The sequence below is a fragment of the Dermacentor silvarum genome, chromosome 3, assembly GCF_013339745.2.
Source record: "Dermacentor silvarum isolate Dsil-2018 chromosome 3, BIME_Dsil_1.4, whole genome shotgun sequence".
NCBI lineage: Eukaryota > Metazoa > Arthropoda > Arachnida > Ixodida > Ixodidae > Dermacentor > Dermacentor silvarum.
In genome coordinates this window covers 184,364,998-184,385,124 of record NC_051156.1, presented here as the reverse complement: position 1 = coordinate 184,385,124, position 20,127 = coordinate 184,364,998, and the positions used below count along the sequence as shown (strand labels likewise).

The 20,127-nt window shown below is 43.1% G+C and overlaps 1 protein-coding gene across 4 annotated transcripts in view; it reads right to left on the bottom strand.

Moving 5' to 3' along the window:
• Positions 1-8,564: 8,564 nt before the first annotated feature.
• Positions 8,565-20,127, bottom strand: part of LOC119446229 (death-associated protein kinase 1-like) — a 140,710-nt gene continuing 129,147 nt past the window's right edge. For all 4 annotated transcript variants that reach the window (XM_037710595.2, XM_049664015.1, XM_049664014.1 and 1 more), the window contains 5 exons: positions 19,649-19,837; positions 17,860-18,042; positions 15,870-16,076; positions 13,835-14,007; positions 8,565-12,187 (listed from right to left, as the gene is read on the bottom strand). In XM_037710595.2, the coding sequence (XP_037566523.1) occupies positions 11,479-12,187; positions 13,835-14,007; positions 15,870-16,076; positions 17,860-18,042; positions 19,649-19,837 (1,461 nt within the window). In that variant the 3' untranslated portion in view covers positions 8,565-11,478. The remainder of the gene's footprint in view (positions 12,188-13,834; positions 14,008-15,869; positions 16,077-17,859; positions 18,043-19,648; positions 19,838-20,127) is intronic.

The following is a 20,127-nucleotide window of genomic DNA, read 5'->3' as shown; positions in this document are numbered from 1 at the left end:
GAACAATCCTCAGGCTACCCAGGAGGCTCTTCACGCTGCTACTCCCTTGTACCAGACCATCTCGGACGTAAGGCAGTTCGGCCGTGGAGGCATTGTTTGTAGGTCACCAGACCAGACATGTGTTGCGGATTTCCTCAAGTGCAGATCTTTCGCAGCCATTCCTTTGAGTGCATTTATCCCTACTCACCTCGCGTGCACCAAGGGAATAGCACGAGGTGTCGAGTCAAGTCTAACCCCGACAGAAACATTGGAAAAGTTATCTGCAGCTGAAGTGATTGCCGTATATCGATGCAATCGAGTCTTGGACAATACCAGAGTACCGACAGAATCAGTGATAGCCACTTTTGCTGGCACTTCCTGCCCATCAGATATCAAAATATGGCCCCTTGTATTCAGAGTAGATCCACTTGCACCGCGTCCGCTTCAATGTCGCAATTGCTGGCGATTTGGCCATAGTATCGGTGCATGTAAATCAAGCCAAGCGTTGCTGCACATGTGGGGAAAGTCACGCTCCCAGTGATTGCACTTCCGAAAACGAGAGATGCTGCCTTTGTGAAGGAAACCATCCGGCCGATTACTCTGTTCTGTGCGGGCCCAAGAAGTGCAGATCCTCGAAGTTATGGATAAAAGACGTTGCTCCAGAAGAGAAGCTGCAAATATTGTAAATGAAAGAACATTTGGCTATGCTGGAGTTACAGCTAAACAAAATACGATACCTGACTCATCTCTCACTGCAACCATAGAAAATGCTGTTCAAAAGACCGTGGCTAAGGCAATGGATCAGTTGTTGGTAAATCTTGGGGAAAGCATCGCACAAGCTATTTCCTCGCAAATGAATACGTTAATGCAAGCTACTGGTCTATGCTCGATAGCAAATCAACTTATAAATTCGGGGCAGCAATCTGTCGATGGAAAGAGGGAGACAACTGTCTCGGGAGATAGCACAGCGTGCAATAGTTCCCCTCTCACTCATTCTGCTTCCGCCAGCCAGATCATTCAAGATTGTGAAATGAAAGACGCAGAACTTAAATGCTCGTGTTCAAAAAATAGCTATGTCAACAATCAGTGAGGATTCTTCCTCACTTCTCCATTCGAAGTTAAATAAATGTCAGTCGAAGTTTACATTGGAGGATAGTGCATCAAATAAGTCCCCTTCGACAGCAGAAACTTCTTCATCATAGGATTGTTAAAGGTTCTTCAGTGGAACTGCCGTTCACTATTATCAGCTTCTGTAGATTCGTTTTTTACAAACCAACTTAATCCAGATATAATAGTATTACAGGAAACTTGCTTGACAACGGAGAAAAATTTCCATTTAAAATTTTACAGATCTTTTCGACTAGACCACCCTACAAGAGGGGGTGGACTAATTATATTTATTTCGACTAAAATATGTCATAACGCCAAAATGTTATTCAAATCGATGGATTCTGAGTGTGAAATTCTGGCTATAGAACTGACTCTACCTGGATGTTTCCCTCTCTATATTGTAAATACTTATTTTCCTTCCGGCGTGCTGGACACTTGCTCTCTTGAAAGTGTTCTAGCTAGCTGTGGGCGGGATGTTTTACTTACTGGGGATTTCAATTTGCATCATGTTTCATGGGGTTTAAAGACAGATTCATGCGGTAAACGCTTGTGGAATTGGTCATTAGATAATAACCTTGCTTGTGTAAATTGTGGGGCAACTACATTTGTGCGTGGCCAAAATCAGTCTGCAATTGATCTCACATTCTCTAGCCGTAGTATCTCTGTGTCTTCGTGGTCGACTGTTGATTACGCGTCTAATAGTGATCACATCCCGCTGTTCTTTGAAATAGTCCGCTCTATTACGACAATGGATGAACAAGACTGCTATCTCCACTTTGAAAAAGGATGCAAACATGTCTGCACCATCTGCGTTTGCAAATCTTCAAAACATTACTTAAAAGTTCAGGCAGCGAATTCTTGGCGAATCCCCCAGTGGGGCCGGTACGAGCCATAGTGTGAGGCCATCATCATCATCATCATCATCATCATCATCATCATCATCATCGCCACCTGCAGTGCACCTGATGTGGGTCTGCGGACAGTGATGGCAAGATTTTCTGGATGCGTTTCACGATGATGACCACCAAGGAATGCGCTGCTAGTCCGGAGGAAAGAACCCGCGCTCTCAAGAGCAACACACAATGGCCGCCGATATTGCAGCTTCCAAGTCTCGGTTGTCACTAGAGGGGGCACTGCATGGTAAATTTGGCACCTTGGTTTCACCTTCATGTCGGCGCCTAGCGCCGACAATGGGGGGGCTCCGGGGCTCGAGCCCCCTCCGGAGTTATCCCGGGAGGGAAAGGGGGGGGGGGGGGGGGGCAGAGCCCCCCGCCCTTAAAGTGTCATTACCAGAGTTATGTTACCCACATAATGTGAGGATTCTTTTGCGTTGCCGCTACCTTTTCACTTTTGTTGTGGCTAAAAGCTTACGGCTTCAGTCGTTGGCGCGGACGTGCACGGCTTTTACATTATACGTTCGCTTTATTTCGGTAAATCCTGACAGTAAGAGGACAAGCGCATTAGAAGCACCAGCGGCAGCTATATTCCTCATCCGTGTTTTCTCACTTCAACATTTTTTTTTAATATGCGCTGAGAACACCATGCACAGACACAATATATTTGTATACAGAGGACAAAGTTTATTATATTTTGAAAGAGAAGAAGGTAGCCAACTAAATGGATAGCCTATACCTAGAGAATGAGTATGTTTATGAATGTTCACCTCACTTCAAATTACTTTGTGTGCTTTTTTGACCCTGAAAAAAACCTGCAGACTCAGAGTCAGTGACCCCTTCGGCAGAGTCTTCTATCAACGGCGTGTGAAAAGCACGTGAGAAATATGTGTCTCAATATTGATTCTCTTTCCACTAGGCAGTGCTAACGACTGGCGACAAAAAAAGAAGAAACAAGAAAGCTCTTCTAATTATTTACAACATTTACGCATTAAGGGTGTAAACATCGCCTCTTGCATGCAGAGGCCATAAATACTGGGTGTTTCAACTAACAATTTCAAAAATTTTTAAAGGTTGCGTGTGGCAGATAGCACAATTCTAGTTCATGAGCTGGTCTACTCGAAGAGGCGGACATTACTTGACAAAAAATTGAAATCCACGATCGACTAAGTAACAAAAGTTCACCAATTAGGTTTTTAACATATTAACTTATGGCCCATGTTACAATTTACAAATTCTAGCCGTGGAGTTCACAAGGCGGATGCACTAGGAACTAATTCTCAGGATAGCACTAGTTTCGAGATATTAATTGCCGTACATTGTGGAGAAATGCATTCGCATTCCAGTTACTTGTGTGCTTACCCGCCGTGGTTGCCTAGTGGCTATGGTGTTGTATTGCTAAGCATGAGGTCGCGGGATCAAATCACTGCCATGGCGGCTGCATTTCGATGGGGGTGAAATGCTAGAACATCCGTATAATTAGATTTAAGTACACGTTAAAGAACCCCAGGTGGTATAAATTATCCCAGAGTCCTCGGTGGATCCTCCCCCGTAAGGGGGTCTCGGAGTCGCTCCTCAGCACCTAAAATAAAGTTCGTTGTCTGTCTGTCTGGCCTCCACTACGGCGTGCCTCATAATGAGATCGTGGTTTTAGCACTTAAAACGCCACGATTTATATATCTATTCAATACCTTTATGCTTGGACGCATAAAACGACGTTTTGTTTAAAAAAGTGACTGGCACGCCAATGCATTTCTCCGCAAAGTTAGGGAATTAATATCTCGACACTGGTGTCAGCCTGAGAATTAGTTCGAAGTGGATCCGAACTCTACGGCTAGAATTTGTAAATTGCAACATGGGTCATAAGGTAATTAGCTAAAAACTTAATTGGTTAATTTTGTTAATTAGTCGAATACGCATTTTATTTTATTTTTGTGCAAGTAATGTCTGCCTCTTCGGGTAGACGAGCTTATGAACTAGAATACGTGCTATCTGCCACAGGCAACCTTTAAAAATGTTTGAAAGTGTTCGCTGAAACACTTTGTATATGTATATAATTCACTCAGTAACCGAAATGATGCCAAGCCGGATTCACTCGAAATCAGAATAAATAGAAGTTTAGAAGTCATGCGCAGCAGCGCTTATACTCGGAATCAAAGTACTAAAAAAAAAAAAAAATAGTGCAGCTTGGCAGGGAAGGCGAAGCAGTATTAGTGATAGCGAAGTAGTAGACAATTACACGAAGGAAGATGCTTACTGTGTAAATCCGTGTAAGGGGATCGCACCCGTCTAAGTGCCGCACCCCCAAATTGACAGCCAATATTTAAAAAAAAGACATCCAACCAAGAAGCAATCGCGTTCCATGCGCTGATTCTGATCGGGCTCAACAGCGAATTTCATACTCGTAGTTGAAAAAATGATGTCAACTGGCCCGGTCCTATGAAAAGCCCGTCAAAATCGCGACAGAAAAGTGCGGCCCTTACACGAGTCTATACGTTAGTTATAGTGTCCATATAAAATGTAGTAAACATTCACCAAAAATTAAAGTAGCAAGCATAGCGTAATGCACGGACCACGTACACCTGTAAATACCTCACTGGATGACCTCGAGCACTCGCTTTCACAACGCAAGCATTATGAAGAACGCCGGCAGCGGAGGCGAACGGTTTGTGCAGCCGCGCGATTCACCGCAACTCCGAAAATTCGATTCATCATCATTATCTGATGATGAATCATTAGCTATTTTTATGTCCACTACAGACGGCCTCTGTCCCTCTGTCAGTGATCTGCAATGACCTCTGTCTCTTAACTCTGCTACACTAGGGGCGCGGAAAAACAGCCATACAAAGAAGACAGCGCGCATGAAGATAGCAGCCATCCCTGCTCGCCCTTTATCATTGCACCCACAAATGATTACCAACAATTAGATATGGCACGCGGGCCGCATTTACAGCTACGACAGCGTTAGAGGAGAAGACGCGTGCTCTCCTTCCCATTCGCGTTTGATCACGTGACCTAGAACTAACCCGAATATGGAGCGCGTGAGAAGATAATGCCCATCAAACCGCCATCCTTTTCGGCTCACGGTTACGTGCTTTTTCCCGCACCCACAGTGTATGGGTTGAGGGTATATATATATATATATAGGGGGGCGGCGAGAGCGTTTTGTGGACGAGGTCGGGCTACTGCTTCTGCGTGCGTGAGGCATGATGGGGGGTATAGAGTGCAACTCCGAAGTTCCAGGGTGGTCGAAACCCAGCAACCTCCACCACTTGCTAAGAGGTTTATTTGCAATGGACGCAAGCGAACGGGGAGCAGTCACAAGCGTTCGGCCAAGGATAGCAACCAAGAGCTCATGCCGGTGGCGATGCCGCTGAGGCGCAAGCTACTCTTCTTCATTACAAAAAGTCAAAAAATACCTGGGTAAGATCGAGCAAAAATCCACGAAACAGTCACGTGCACACTAGACTACTTCAGCCCGCTCCCTACGACAATTTGCAGTGTCAACTAACAAACACGTCACAAACTGAGTGCACCTTGCATATCAGGTCGCGTTATTCAATAAAACAAAATAAATACACTGACCAAAACAACTAAGATGACATCTATAAACACAAGCGCGCGCATTTGTAAATACCAGTGTACGCGATTTTGGCGCCCTTTCTAGATAGTTTGGAGAGGTCTTCCAAACTCGTTTCACTATCTTGTTCCTCAGGTTGTGCATAATCTTTTGGGGCTATAACCTAAGAAACGATTTTTTTTTTCTTATTGACGGTTTAACCTACCTTCTTTTACCGAATTTCGATTTATCCCTCCTTAACTCAACAAAGCTTCAACGTGGACTCGCCTGCCCTACAAGAAGCACCCTTTACAGAGCAAATCATACTAGCGAAAGCGTCTTGGTTTCGGGTGAAACATCGCTTCCTCTATCCACTAAACATATGCTGTGTAATTTGTCCACCAACTTGTAAGCTAACAATAGTTCCAATACTTCCCAGTAAGCTCGCTTTCATAAAAAATGATAATAATAGATGTGGCACAATTCATGCACCGACGTGATTATGTCCCAGAATTAGAACAAAAAGATTAATAAAAGAAAACGGTAAGGACCCTAATCTTTGACTTAGGTGTCTCTTAGTGTGACTCGCACCCCGGTAATCAGTGATTTCTAATTAATTCTAATTAATCCATACGCTTCAGTAACTCAACTTGTAACTAAACTTATGCTCTGATATCATATCTATAATGAAACCGATTAATTTTGTACTGTACTATTTTCTTTCTATGTTTTCTGCTTTATTTTGAATTTCATCACTGGTCGTGTCCGGAGGTTAACCAGAAGTGCTACGCAAGAAACAGGAGTGACACTCGGTGCTCGTGCCACTCAAACTAATGAAACGACGTTTCAGGAGGGAGTCAGAATAAACCAAAGCTGATTTGAAGAATACAATTACATGTGCTGTTTAAATTCTTAAGGAGAAATTTAATGTGCAGCCTCAACTAAATGTTTCTTTGCCTGTTTTTAAATGCGAAGCATTTCTTGGCGAACATTTGGTACTTTGACAGTATCTATCTAGCCGCCTACGACTTTGTGCTCTCATGATCGTTTCGTTAACTTGGTATGTACCAAAATTGGCATACTTTGACAGGAGTATATGACGAACATAAATGGCATGTCATGACATGAATGTCATGGCATGCGTGTCATGTAGGTCATGAAACAGCCACCTACGTCTTGGTGCTCTCATGATCGTTTCGTTAACTTGATAGGTACCAAAATTGGCATACTATGACAGGAGTACATGACGAACATAAATGGTATGTCATGACATGAATGTTATGGCATGCGTGTCATGTAGGTCATGAAACAGCCGCCTACATCTTGGTGCCCTCATGGTCCTTTCGTTAACTTGGTAGGTACCAAAATTGATATAGTATAACAGGAGTGTATGACAAACATAAATGGTATGTCATGACATGCGTGTCATGTAGGTCATGAAACAGCCGCCTACGTCTTGGTGCTCTCATGGTCGCTTTCGTTAACTTGGTAGGTACCAAAATTGGTATAGTATAACAGGAGTGTATGACGAACATAACGATAGGTCATGACAGAAATGTCATTACATGCGTGTCATGTAGGTCATGAAACAGCCGCCTACGTCTTGGTGCTCTCATGATCGTTTCGTTAACTTGATAGGTACCAAAATTGGCATACTATGACAGGAGTATATGACGAACATAAATGGTATGTCATGACATGAATGTCATGGCATGCGTGTCATGTAGGTCATGAAACAGCCGCCTACATCTTGGTGCTCTCATGGTCCTTTCGTTAACTTGGTAGGTACTAAAATTGATATAGTATAACAGGAGTGTATGACGAACATAAATGGTATGTCATGACATGCGTGTCATGTAGGTCATGAAACAGCTGCCTACATCTTGGTGCTCTCATGATCGTTTCGTTAACTTGGTAGGTACCAAAATTGGTATAGTATAACAGGAGTGTATGACGAACATAATGATAGGTCATGACATAAATGCCATGGCATGCGTGTCACGTAGATTATGACAATGACTCCGCGAAAAATATTAACACTCAAAAACCACTGAAATGGGTTCGGACATGGGTACTAAGTGAAGGAAACACTACAGGATGGTGGTAGAAGCCATAGTCATGACCATGACTCAGCAAAAATTACAATGACTCAGCAAAAAAATTAACACTCAAAAACTACTGAAGTGGGTTCGGACATAGGTACTAAGCGAAGGAAACACTAAAGGATGGTGGTAGAAGGCATAGTCATGAGCATGACTCAGCAAAAATGACAATGAATCAGCAAAAAAAAATTAACACTCGAAAACCACTGAAATGTGTTCAGACGTGGGTACCAAGTGAAGGAAACACTAAAGGATGCTGGTAGAAGTCATAGTCATGAGCATGACTCTGCAAAATGACAATGACTCAGCGAAAAAGTATTGCCACTCAAATACCACTGGAATGGGTTCGGACGTGGGCACTAAGTGAAGGAAACACTTAATGATGATGAAGAAATCATAGTCATGATGATTACTCAGCAAAACTGACAATGACTCAGCAAAAAAAGATTAACACTCAAAAGTCACTGAAATGAGTTCTGACGTGGGTACTAAGTGAAGGAAACACTACAGTATACTGGTCGAACTTATAGTCATGAGCATGACTCAGCAAAAATGACAATGACTCAGCAAAAAAAGTTTAACACTCAAAAACCACTGGAATGAGTTCGGACGTGGGTACTAAGTGAAGGAAACACTAAAGGATGCTGGTAGAAGTCATAGTCATGAGCATAACTAAGGTTTTCACCCTAAGGTCTCTTAAGTGTAGCTAAAGGGACTCCTGAAAACTCATGACATGAATGTCATGACATGCGTGTCATGTAGGTCATGAAAGAGTTGCCTACGTCTTGGTGCTCTCATGATCGTTTCATTAACATGGTAGGAGTGAGCACACTGCTTCGCATAACATCGATTCCCACAGGGCATGGGATCTGCCGGATTTTGTTTTTTTTCGCACGTTTTATCAACACCACACCTCACCAGTGAGTCCTTGAATGGCAAGTTTATTGTCACGAGTAGAAAAAGCAGCAACAAAAATCAACGATGCATGAGTGGCGTCAAGCTAAACACGCAGCAGTTCTACTCAAAAGTGATTGCACTGTTCCTTTTGGCAGAATAACAACCGACCTCATGCCTGGATCAATCCTTATTTCATTAGCAATGCAATCTAAATATCACACTCGTGGTGATACCTTGCTTCGCACAACCAAACAGAGTAACCATTGCATGGCCAAAGCGACTGAACCATCGTTTCCCATCGAAAGCAAACACGTCAGCCTTCGCGACAAGCAAGAACATACTGCAGATGCGCGTAAAAATAGTTACTATTAAAGATGTTAAAATTCTAGGTATATGAATGCATAAATGGTGGGAACACCACATGCTTCCAGTACGTCTTCATAATAAAAAGGAGGTTTACCTACTTGGCACTTGTCAGACACTGTACTGTAGTAGTAATCGATAAATGCTAGATAGCATGCAAGCATTACGCTATGTCATAGAGAATCTAGGTAGCCCACAGCAAGAACACCCGCACGCATTCTTATAAAGCCGACTCAGAATTGCAACACACGAGGATACCTAACTCATGGTCTTAGATAAGCAGTTACAGAATCAATGTGAATTCCTTGGTATGCAAACAACTCTGGTCACAACTATTAGTCTTTAATGTTAAGACATGGTACTGATCGTGCTACAACTGATCAGGTTATTTCCATGACGACCCCACAATGCTTCTACAATCATCATCGCTAGTTTCTGTCTAAATTCTTCAAGAACTGAAATATGTAACAGCAAAAATAACACACAAATAACAAGCAAATATTGCTGACATGATGATCAGTAGCATAAACACATCACAGTGCATTGCATGGGAAAGAAAAGTGAACTGTCCTGACAGAAACTTAAACTTTCCTAGCTCTCACAACACCCGTCTTTCCACCAAAGTGAAGGTCTCTAGAACGCAGACAACGCTTAAATAATTCACGTACCAACAATACTGCAGGTCACTATATACTTCCATGCTGTGCACGCCAACAAATTCACTCATAAATTCATGTGAGTGGCAAAATACACTTGCATGATTTGGTTCGAACTGCTCAATAGAAAGAGGGGGGGAGGATCAGACATTCTCTAGTTTGTAACATGCACACTGGTTAGGTGCGAACTAAAGAACTAACAAAACTAATGGTTATGTGCTACTCACGGAATAACTTTGTAATCAGCTCACAATATCAGGCTGCACTTACAATGAACTGTATATTTTCAGCAAAACAAATTAAGTAGGAGTAATGTCTTTGAGCAATCTATTTTGATACCCACCATGTATGTTTCTGTCAACATTAAAAAGTAATGCCTTCTTGTGCTCACATATTCATAGTAGCACATTCGGCTCAACAGAGTTTAGGCCCTCACACTTAGGCTTTTTCAAACGAGCATGTATCCTAACCCGTGTCTCTTACACACGATCTATCCAGATACTTATACCAACAACTCTTGTCCCTCATGCGGAGAAATAGCCACGTTAGATCACATGCTCTGGTAGTGTGCCCGGTCACACTCTACAATCGATAACAACTCGGCCAGGTGGGATGCGGCCCTCCGCAGCCCTCTTCTGGCCGACCAACTCTGGGCTGTCCAGCAGGCCCACGACGCGGTTGAGGGGCTTGGCCTTCCGGTCCCTACGTAGGAGCAGCCCACTGCTTGTGAGACATGCTCTCCAGGACCTCAATAAAGTTTTTCATACCATACCATTACAGTAGGCAAGAATTTCAACAGCAGATCGTAACATAAACTGCCTGTGTGCAAGACCTTACTAGACTTCAGTCAACACTGTAATCTACCCGGATGTGTGTTACATACCAGGCAAGGAGCATCCTATTTGGCCTGAGCTTTAACTACATGAGCAAAACACTTTGTTTTAGTTGGCTTGTGTTAGCATGTCTAGCTGGCTTATCACTACTAAAGCCATTAGATTAGTTTCATTTGCCTTACATAACAGCTTTATGTACATATGTGCATCTATTATAACATCGAAGTAGCCACAACAAACTTTACTGTGTGTCATAAAAAAGGAAGCGCGAAGAAGACATAGGAATAATGATTTCAAAAGCATCAATTTTTGGACTACAAAAAGCAAGTAATGCAAGAAGCCAGGACATTTCTAGTATTAATATTGCCCTGACTTAAACTATATATCATTTACTCGGTTTATAGAAGCAGTGAAAGCAAAATTAAAAGGTCTACAAGATTATGTAACAGCACCAAAAGAAAGAGGTCTGAATTACGGTCACAGGCTATCACAAACATAACTAGATATATTATAATGTGCAATCAGTTACTTTCACAGATGTTGAGCAAGTGTAGAAAGCAGTTCTGTGAAGCAACACCTAAAACCATATGACAATTACCTAGCCACCTTATCATAGCAGTCATACTGGTGCACTGTATTGTGGGTCAGTCACACGTCAAACAATGGTAGTCTATTTTTGGGTGTTTTGTTCTTTCTGCTGGAATGTCCCTGGTAAAAGTATGATATTATATTTCATACATTTACGCAGAATCACTCTTCACGAGTGTTTGGTTTTGATTTGTTCTCTCTGGAAAAGTCACTGCAAATTCTTGTACAGCTGCAGCATGTAAAACAAAATGTAGTCATAACAATTAAAGGCAGCTTTGCCACACAAGCACACTTGCATTTAAAAAACGCGTCGCACCTTGGGTACAAAGAAAAAAATTTAAGCACCAGCGAGAAATGTTCAAAAATTGACGTCGCGGCAACTGCCGATGCCATATCTTCTTCAAGCACACATGTACAGAGAAACACTTCACGGGTGTTCCATGCAAAAAAAAAAAGCAACAAAAAGCACGCACAAAGCACAGAAAACAGAACAAGGCACTAGCGAGAAATGTTCGAGCTCGACGCCGCAGAAACAGCTGCTGCCACCCTCGCATCGTCGTGCCTGCCTGCCGGTGGCGACGCAGGCGACGTCGGCGCCGATGCGACCGCCACCTTGACGAGTGGCGACGTCCCCAGAACAATGTCCGCCGCGTCTCCCCTGCCCAGTTCATCAAGCGCGCGCGCAAGGTGCCCGATCGTGCTATCCATCACCAGCGTCCACTCCCCAAGCACCCTGGCGATAGGGCTCTTGCCCGAGCTCGCGAGCACGCCGGACTCCTTGGACTCTGGGTCCAGCTCGGGCAGGCGCTCAGTCATGCCGAGCTGCACCGCCAGGAGGCACCAATCCCGTCCCAGCTTCTCGGGCGGATCCAGCGCGGCGCCCAGCCTCTGGCGTGTGAGCAGAGACAGCTGCGACGCGTGCGTGTCCGGCCCACAGACGAGCGACGCAACCAAGGCCACGTCGCGGCAGCAGAGCAGGTCACATGCAGACTCGGGCATGCCGGTCTGTGGATGCAGCACTTGGGCGTGCAGGCCGCCGTCGTTCAGCATGGCGCGCATGACGAGGCGCGCTGGGTAGCGCGCCGGGGTCGGCGCATGGTGCCGCAGGTCGGCGGCGCTCAGCAGGTGCCGCTCGAACTGCGCGCCCGGGCACACTTCGCCCAGCACGTCATCGACGACCATCAGGAGGTCCTCCAGGAAGTAGAAGCTGCTCGGCAGTGAAACATGAATGTCATGCTTGTTTTTATCCTGCCCGCATTCCTATAATTTCCCATACAATGTTCATAAAGACTGCGCAGAATCGATGTAGAATCTACATCGATGTATGTCACAAAAATCACATAAATAGTTCTAACTCTGTGGTGGTACGCCAACTCTGTGAACGTTAGTTACCATGGTGATGTTGCGGACTCCATCTCCACTACAGCTGGATAGCTACACCTTTGGTATAGGAAACTTCAGCAGCTAGAACAATGTCCGAAGAGTCCACCTGAGGCACTTAAAACATGCCCCTCTTCTGTTTCCCAGGGGCATCGAAAGCTCCTTCAAATAATGGTGACCCTACCAATAATGACATCTACAAGTGAGGGGTGTTTTTCAACATTGAGGCACTTTAAACCCTACCTCCGTAGCATGACATGCACATTGAACTTAAATGGGACTAGCATTGTTAAACATGCACAGAGGAGTTTCCATTTCTGCGGTCTAGATTTTGTACGAATTGGCAACGAAGGCAATTGGTAAATGGCAACTTCTCTTAAACTGGCCTGAAGACGTCACTGAAGCTTCTGTGGCTACCTTTCGGTTAGTTAACCTCACTGGTCAGTTCCTGGGAGATGGGGGCAGAGGGTCTGTTGACCTCTAGGGGGACATTCACAATCCCTAAACCCACCCCCATCGGTTGCGCCGCTGGATATCATTGCAAAGAATCTTAAAGTCAGTTCACAGATTTTGAAAAAATAAGTACAGCCCTTACATGAGTGTATATGGTATGTCAGACCAGTACGACTGTACAAAGTATATTTATAAATTTAAACGGCTTGCGCTGCATGTATATAAATTGTAACTAAATAAAAGCGTGTAGGCCTTCGTCACATAAGAATTGATGTAGTGGCTTATAAAACTTCATGTGGAGTTTCAGTGCTTTATGTCAGTTAACAAAAGGACCATGCAGACTTCTGTATTACTTTCACTGTGACACTCATAGTTTGTATTGGCTTTGTTGTTTTATCTTTTGGGGAGAAAAATGCATAAATGTAAATGGGGAGTAAATGGGGAGTAAAATGCATAAGAAGTGTCAAAAATGGCAATTCCACACAGCACACACATTGTTCATGTGTACTGATCATGCAGTTAGGTGGATGTACGTAAAAATGGAGCTACAAGCAGTGCATTGCAGCAATATGGATGCTTAATCATCCAGTCAGACATATAAAATGCACACACAAGGAACAAAAGCTAATATTACTATCAACAAGCTTGGAATGAGCCTTCATAGCAAAAATTTTGTCTATTAATTCATTTCCAATCTTACCACAATCAGCCAGAACTTCAAATTGCGCAAATGCACTCACTAACGCATTATCTGTTAACACGTGGTGCACCTATCCAAACATTAGGCACCTGCACATAGTACAAAACCTACAACAGCATTTTTGACAACACAAAGCAACATGTGCATTCCTTTTCTTCCTGTGGTATACAGCTCTTTGAAGACAACCTCTCCTGGCTAAAAATAAATTTTTGAAAATTGATAACATGATACCTCCTTAGCGTTTCGTTGTTGTTTTACCTCCTGTTCTAATGTAAAGCACTTAGCCCTACATATATACAGTTTCATGATAATGTTACTCACCAGCTTGAGGATGAACCACGTGGACCACGCACTTTCACTTCCAAAGCACTGTCATTATCAACTAGTGTGAGCATTCCCTCCAGTGCCCCACTGCAAAACTTGCTGCCCCGCAGCCATTGGTATAGATCACTATCAGAATCTGCATGTTCCATGGATGCACGTCGCAGCTGAACCTGCACACAATCGGCCAACATTCCAATAGGTGCCTCAAATAGTACATATAAACATCAATGCATATTGTATGTTCACACATATAACCTGCACCCTGGTTACGAGATTTAAGTTGGTATACAAACAAACCACTACAATTTTTAGCGTGAAATTGAAGCTCTATATACAATTTTGCATCTTCAGTTATCACAGCATTCACAGCTGTTCTTTGATGAAGCATGGCACGGCTTCACAGCAATGCAAAGCTCTGTTGTAGGAAATCTTTGCCTTCAGGTATGGCTTCAAGGCAGTAATGCTTTTGCTGCCATGAAAACACTTACAGCTAAAGCTTTCATTATAGCTCACATTACCACATTTTCGTTAAAAATACTATAGTTCCCTCTTGCACCATTTGTGTATCTCAAGCACAAACATGTGTACTGTTTGTGCACATGTTTGTGTTCACTCAACACTGCATCGAAACATACCACTCTTCTTCATGTGAGAACCCATGCACTTTTTCTAGGCAATGTAAAGCATTCTTACCATGGCATTTCCTATGACTATGCAGTGACAAGCGGGACATGCACTTTTCTGTGTAGCAGGATAACTTCTAGGCCCCTGTGCCACAGGCTGACATTCAGCCTTGTTGCTAAGCCATTCTAACAGGTATATCAAGCCTTAGAAAAGATAGAGGACAAAAAAATTACAGGGACATTAGAGTTCGTGAACGCGAGTTACGCACAAGCGTATGGACGCCGTGAACATGCACAGTGAGCACCGCGGCATCGAAGCACAAACGGATAGGGCATGAACGTGGTCGCGGATGCTACATTGATCTCGACGGTGCAACGCCTGGTGTGCCACAGAGAAAGCGCATATTGCTGCGGGCGCGAACGCGGCGATTCTCTTCTTCCCCTCCAGGCGACTTCCTCCTCCGGCGCGCGCTCCCCTCGTAGTGACAAACAATTTCGCCGATTTGGCAGACGGGGCATCTACGCTTCCACGTAAAAGGAATTAGGACACAAGACAAGCATTCATCTCCTGTCCTTCCTTTTCATTCCTGTCTTTTCTAGCGCATAAAACTTGTTACCTGTGCCACCTTTCATTTGCAGCTCGCTCTCTTTGATTCCTTTGCTGTTAGCATGCTTATGTTTGACCTATGTATTCGCTTTAATTCATACATGCCTTTGTGCAGCCTGCCTTCCAGATGATAAAATTGTGGCTTCTTTCTAATCACTCTGGCGGTGTGTCCAATATACACGATGGAAGCTTCAAAAAATTAGTTGCGACAGCGTACATAACTTTTGAACAGTGTCCACGAACTTTAAACAGCTAACATGAACATCAGACCAGCGAAATTTTTTGCCGTTCCATTCCATCGCGCATTTGTTGGCACACAAAAGGCACAGAATCTTTTTGTTTTACATGGTGACATCGTCATTTACCAATGCACACAGTTATCCCTGCTAAGGGGAAACAACTCATTAGTATTAAAGCAATAATATGTAGCAGGCTAAATTTACATACTCGCGCAAATGAAGGCCTGCAGATTTATCTCTCATTGCTAGATACCTGCACTAAGCATCATACTGGCTACTTTTTTTCCAATAATATTTGGAAGAAATGTACAAGCCATATCAGACTGAGTACTAATGAGATGCTTTCCTTACAAATGAAAAGCCCTGTGCCTAATGATCACATTTCAATTCTTTCTCATGGCAAGGACGTGCAACTAAATCATACTCCTTTTGCATATGTAACAGCACAAATTACCAGACATGTGCTTCACAGCTCAAATACTCAATTGAATAAATAATTATCAGCTTTGAACTTTTCAAAAGCATATTCACCAGAAGAACAATGCAACATGCATGACAGTTACCTGTATACGGGTAAAGATTGTGGCCAGGATGTGTGGAAAGTCGTCAAATGGGAGGACGTGCACCCCACAATACACGCCTTGGGTGTAACGTGGATCTGAAGGATCCCACAGGCCTTCCAGTGTTTCAACCAAATTGTAACATGGAAATTCGTACTCCACATCGCCATCATTGTCACACTTGGTACACATCTTGAGGTTTTCCAACACCTGGGCGTGATAAAAAAAAAACAAGAAGCAAGCCAATACTGTCACTCGGAGGGAAAAAAAAATCATGGTATATTAATGGGTCCTGATACTTGACATGTATGACTAGTGGCTTATTTACAAAAATACAGACATTAGCTGCCATGCAAAATCTCCAAACAAACTCTCTTGTCCACAGACCAAAATCTGTACTTCATTTAAACAACCAAAGGTGAATTCCATAATCTAAATGTCTTGCAGTCACTTCCAGTTGTCAGGGTTGTGCAGAAGTAAGAGAGAGGGGGAAATTCCTTTGCAGAGGGGAAGAGAGGGACTAAATCATTTGTGAAGGATAGTTGCATGTAGAGTAGAGATGGAACCCAACTTTGCACATTAGTACAAAAACAATGACAATGAAAAAAAGAAGTGAAAGAAAGCATGATTCTGGCTACACAACTGCAGCTGAGAAGAGCCTTCATACAGTATGGTGTACTCATTAAAGAGAACGCCTAAGTAGTATTCTGGCATCAATTACAGCTGAGATATATCCCCTTCAGTCACAAATTATGATGGCATGTCAGGGAAAGTGCAAGTTACTTAATTTTATTTTTGTCAAAGTGATAGAACGATCCCTTATGCATTTTCTGGTGAGTCCTCATAATTACAGAGTAATTAAATCTTCATTTAGTGTACATCCGGTCATCAGACATGTGTATTTATTCATAACGGACTTGAATCACCTGTTTGAAGTATTGAATTATTGGCTACGGGCAAATCCGTTGAAGGAAAAAGTTAATCCTTCATCATTGCTGATGAACTGCAGCACATTCAACTTTTCATCAAACACGGCAGTGCCTGCCGTAAATTGGTCTTATGTAGCAATACTGTGCACATCTAAGTGAGATGGGGCCAAACTATGTAAGCAGAGGTTTCAATTTAACTGCAGCTTCTTATTCATGGTTTTTTTTTCTTAGTGCTATTGAACAGAACTGGCAAAAGCAAGTTCTGTTGAAGCAATAAATAATGAATTTAAAAACACATACACGCACGCATGCATCATGTCAGTCACATTTTCATGACATGGCTCAAGAAATGTACTAGTTGTAGTGCAGTTATTACCCCTTAGGTGTCCCATTTAACAATGGACCATACTGTATCTAGTATCTTGTTAAACATGTGGTCTGTGTAGGACAGTTTCTGGTTATAACAGAGCCTTGCAAACGTGCATATGGCTTGCAAGATGCTGCATATCATCCATTCTATGCGTCACGTCGCACTTCATTCATCTAAACCTCAACTAGTTCAACTACCTACATGCCTAAGTGTAGCTAGTCAGAAAACAAATCCTTGCTATCCAAGTGGCACATGATGTTTCACTACACTTTTACAAATTGGGGAACACTAAAAAGTGCTAGACATTGTCGAGGTTTACTTTAAACGTTAGTTCACTTTCTAACTGAAACAAAATGTATCTTTAACAGAAGATACTGATTTCTCAACACCTAAATGTATATTTACTAACAGGTCATAAAGTGGCATAAAGTGGTTGTTTCTCTTGTTCTCCCACTCAAAAACACTCATTTGGTCCTATCAGTTTCAGTAAAATGTCTAACGACAACCAGTCCACCAATGGAACCAACAGAACCTTAATATGAGCTGAATGGGTAGTCCTACAGGACCCACACATTTTATCTGAACAGGCTCTGTGCAATGTTTTGCACTATTCTTCACATGCTCTTCTAATTTTCTGACTGACTTCACAGTGTACTCTCATTGTACTGAAATTATGAAATAAAGAACCACACACCTGCAGAAGGTCTATAGCATCGGTGTCTGGGAAGGCAAACTGGAAATCTTCCACAGTATAGCAACCTGTCACACGTGCTTTCTCAAGGTGCTCCTGGGAAAGCAGCTCTCCAATGACAGAACTGCAGAGCCATTTAGGATTGAGCACCACCATGTCCTCTGTTTCAGATTTTGTGTACAGCACCTACAATGAGAAATGAACCACAGCGTAAAAGAGACCATCGTCGATAGACTCTGCTGCAGCACATTAAGTAAATGGACGTAATTATGGTAAATCAAGTTACATTGGTACATTAGCCCTCTCAAACAGAAAATGGCTCAGTTCTTGCAATAGCAGAGATTTCATATGCCAAAACCAATGTTGAAAAAAAAAAAGGCACGTTCTTTCAAGCTGCTTTATTTAAGTCGGACATTGTGGGGATGTCGGGCAGAGGCTAGTAAGTAGTTAATAATAATTTTAAATATAAACTGAATTTTAAAAAGAACTAAGAGCTACTTATTGAATTTCATAGGCTTTTCCTGTTACACAGGACCTAAATTTTCAATTTTTTACTCGAATTTGTGATGAGAGTTTGCAGGCAAGAGAAATTACGAAAAAGAACTTTGACCTTCCATGCCTATTTGTTGCAGCCCACTTGAAAGTTGCAAAGTCTTCTACGATGCACACAAAGATACACAGCGATAACTATACTCCATACTCACAAATCATTTGCAGCACCTGCCGATGGTATGATGTGTACACGGGTAATATCCTAGCGCAGTGGAATATAGTTCCGGGCATAACTGTCTGACTATATGCGGAATTGGAGGGTTTTATGTTTGCTTGGTACACAATGCGTTGCAGTGATACTTGACATGTTAGGACCTTTGTGCATGCAAGTGGTATATCGCGAATTACGGTGGCGGTGAGCAGACGACGCAGCACGGATGAACGCAACTCAAGGGGCATTAGGCCTTCCTATTGGTTAAGGAGCCCTGCAGCTTCCACAGTGCTGCAAATTACTTGTGAGATGGAGTATAAGCATGTGCTTTTTGTGAACTGCTTTTATGAACAAGTCTGGACACCACTGTTTTACACTTGGCATCTTGAGCTGGTGTAAGGATGTTATGCGAAGCCACAATTAAAGCCGCAATGATGACTACCATGGTGCTATCAGAAGCCTCAGCAGGAGTCTCTGATGTCCATGGCAGTCAGATAGCCTGGCCCCAAGTAAGTATGCAGAACGACCAACTGAGAAGCAGGGCTATATTAGAGGCAGTATCGCATGGCACAGGTAGTGAAGAGTGTCTTTATATATGCACACTAAAAGTGGCCACCAAGTAAAGAAAACTCTGCAAGTTGCAAATTCCGAAACAAGGCAAAGGCACTGCTTCAGAAAATACGTAAAACGAGTTATCATGATTGACTACACATAAAAACGCAAACCACACAAGAAACCATAGACAGGAACAGCACAAACTGGCAATCTTCTCCAGCAGTTGCATATCTCCAACAAATACAAGGTCTTCCCTTTCCGTCTGGCTTTTCTCCACGTTGTGCTTGACCAAGCTCAACGCCTGCTTGCAGTACGCCCTCCACCAGAACTGAACTGTGCAGCTTGATGTTACATGGATCGCCATTTGAAGTAGGCCAGCAGCCTGGGGTTCTCCAGGCTTGTAGAATATTTGTTTCATAAAAATCATGTACCAGCTTTAAACTAGGTCTGCTCACATAAGCATCAACCCCTATTCTGGATCAGTGCTATGTGTGGCAAAGGACAGCTGTTCTCTACTTGAGAAGACAAACTCACCTCTCCCATCAGTTGGAGCTGGTGGATGAGCTCACGCATGTGTTCCTCTCCTGCCAGAGGATTCACTTGTATGTGCACCATATCCATAAACTGGCGCCAGGTAAGCACCGGAAACGAGGGTGATGATTTCCTCCAGTTGGGAAGGTGCCCCACCATTGATTCCAGAAAGCCGGTACTCTTAGGGAGGTTCTGTAGAAGAAGAAAAAACAAATTAAGCACTCGGCAACATCTGAAGAAATTCCTAGCTAGTACACTCAACTCCCGTTAATTCAACCCTTGCGGTACCACAAGATTTGGTCGAATCATCCGAAAGGTCGAATTAAGAAACTGCAGAAAAATTAATTTTGAATCTTTTTGTTGCTAGAAGAAGTCTGTAATGCCTTTTTGCTCCTGCTTCTTCATCTTGACATGTGAATCATTCTAGCATGTGGCAAAGAGTGCAGACATGTCTAGATGCTGCATCAGCGTTGGACTGTCAC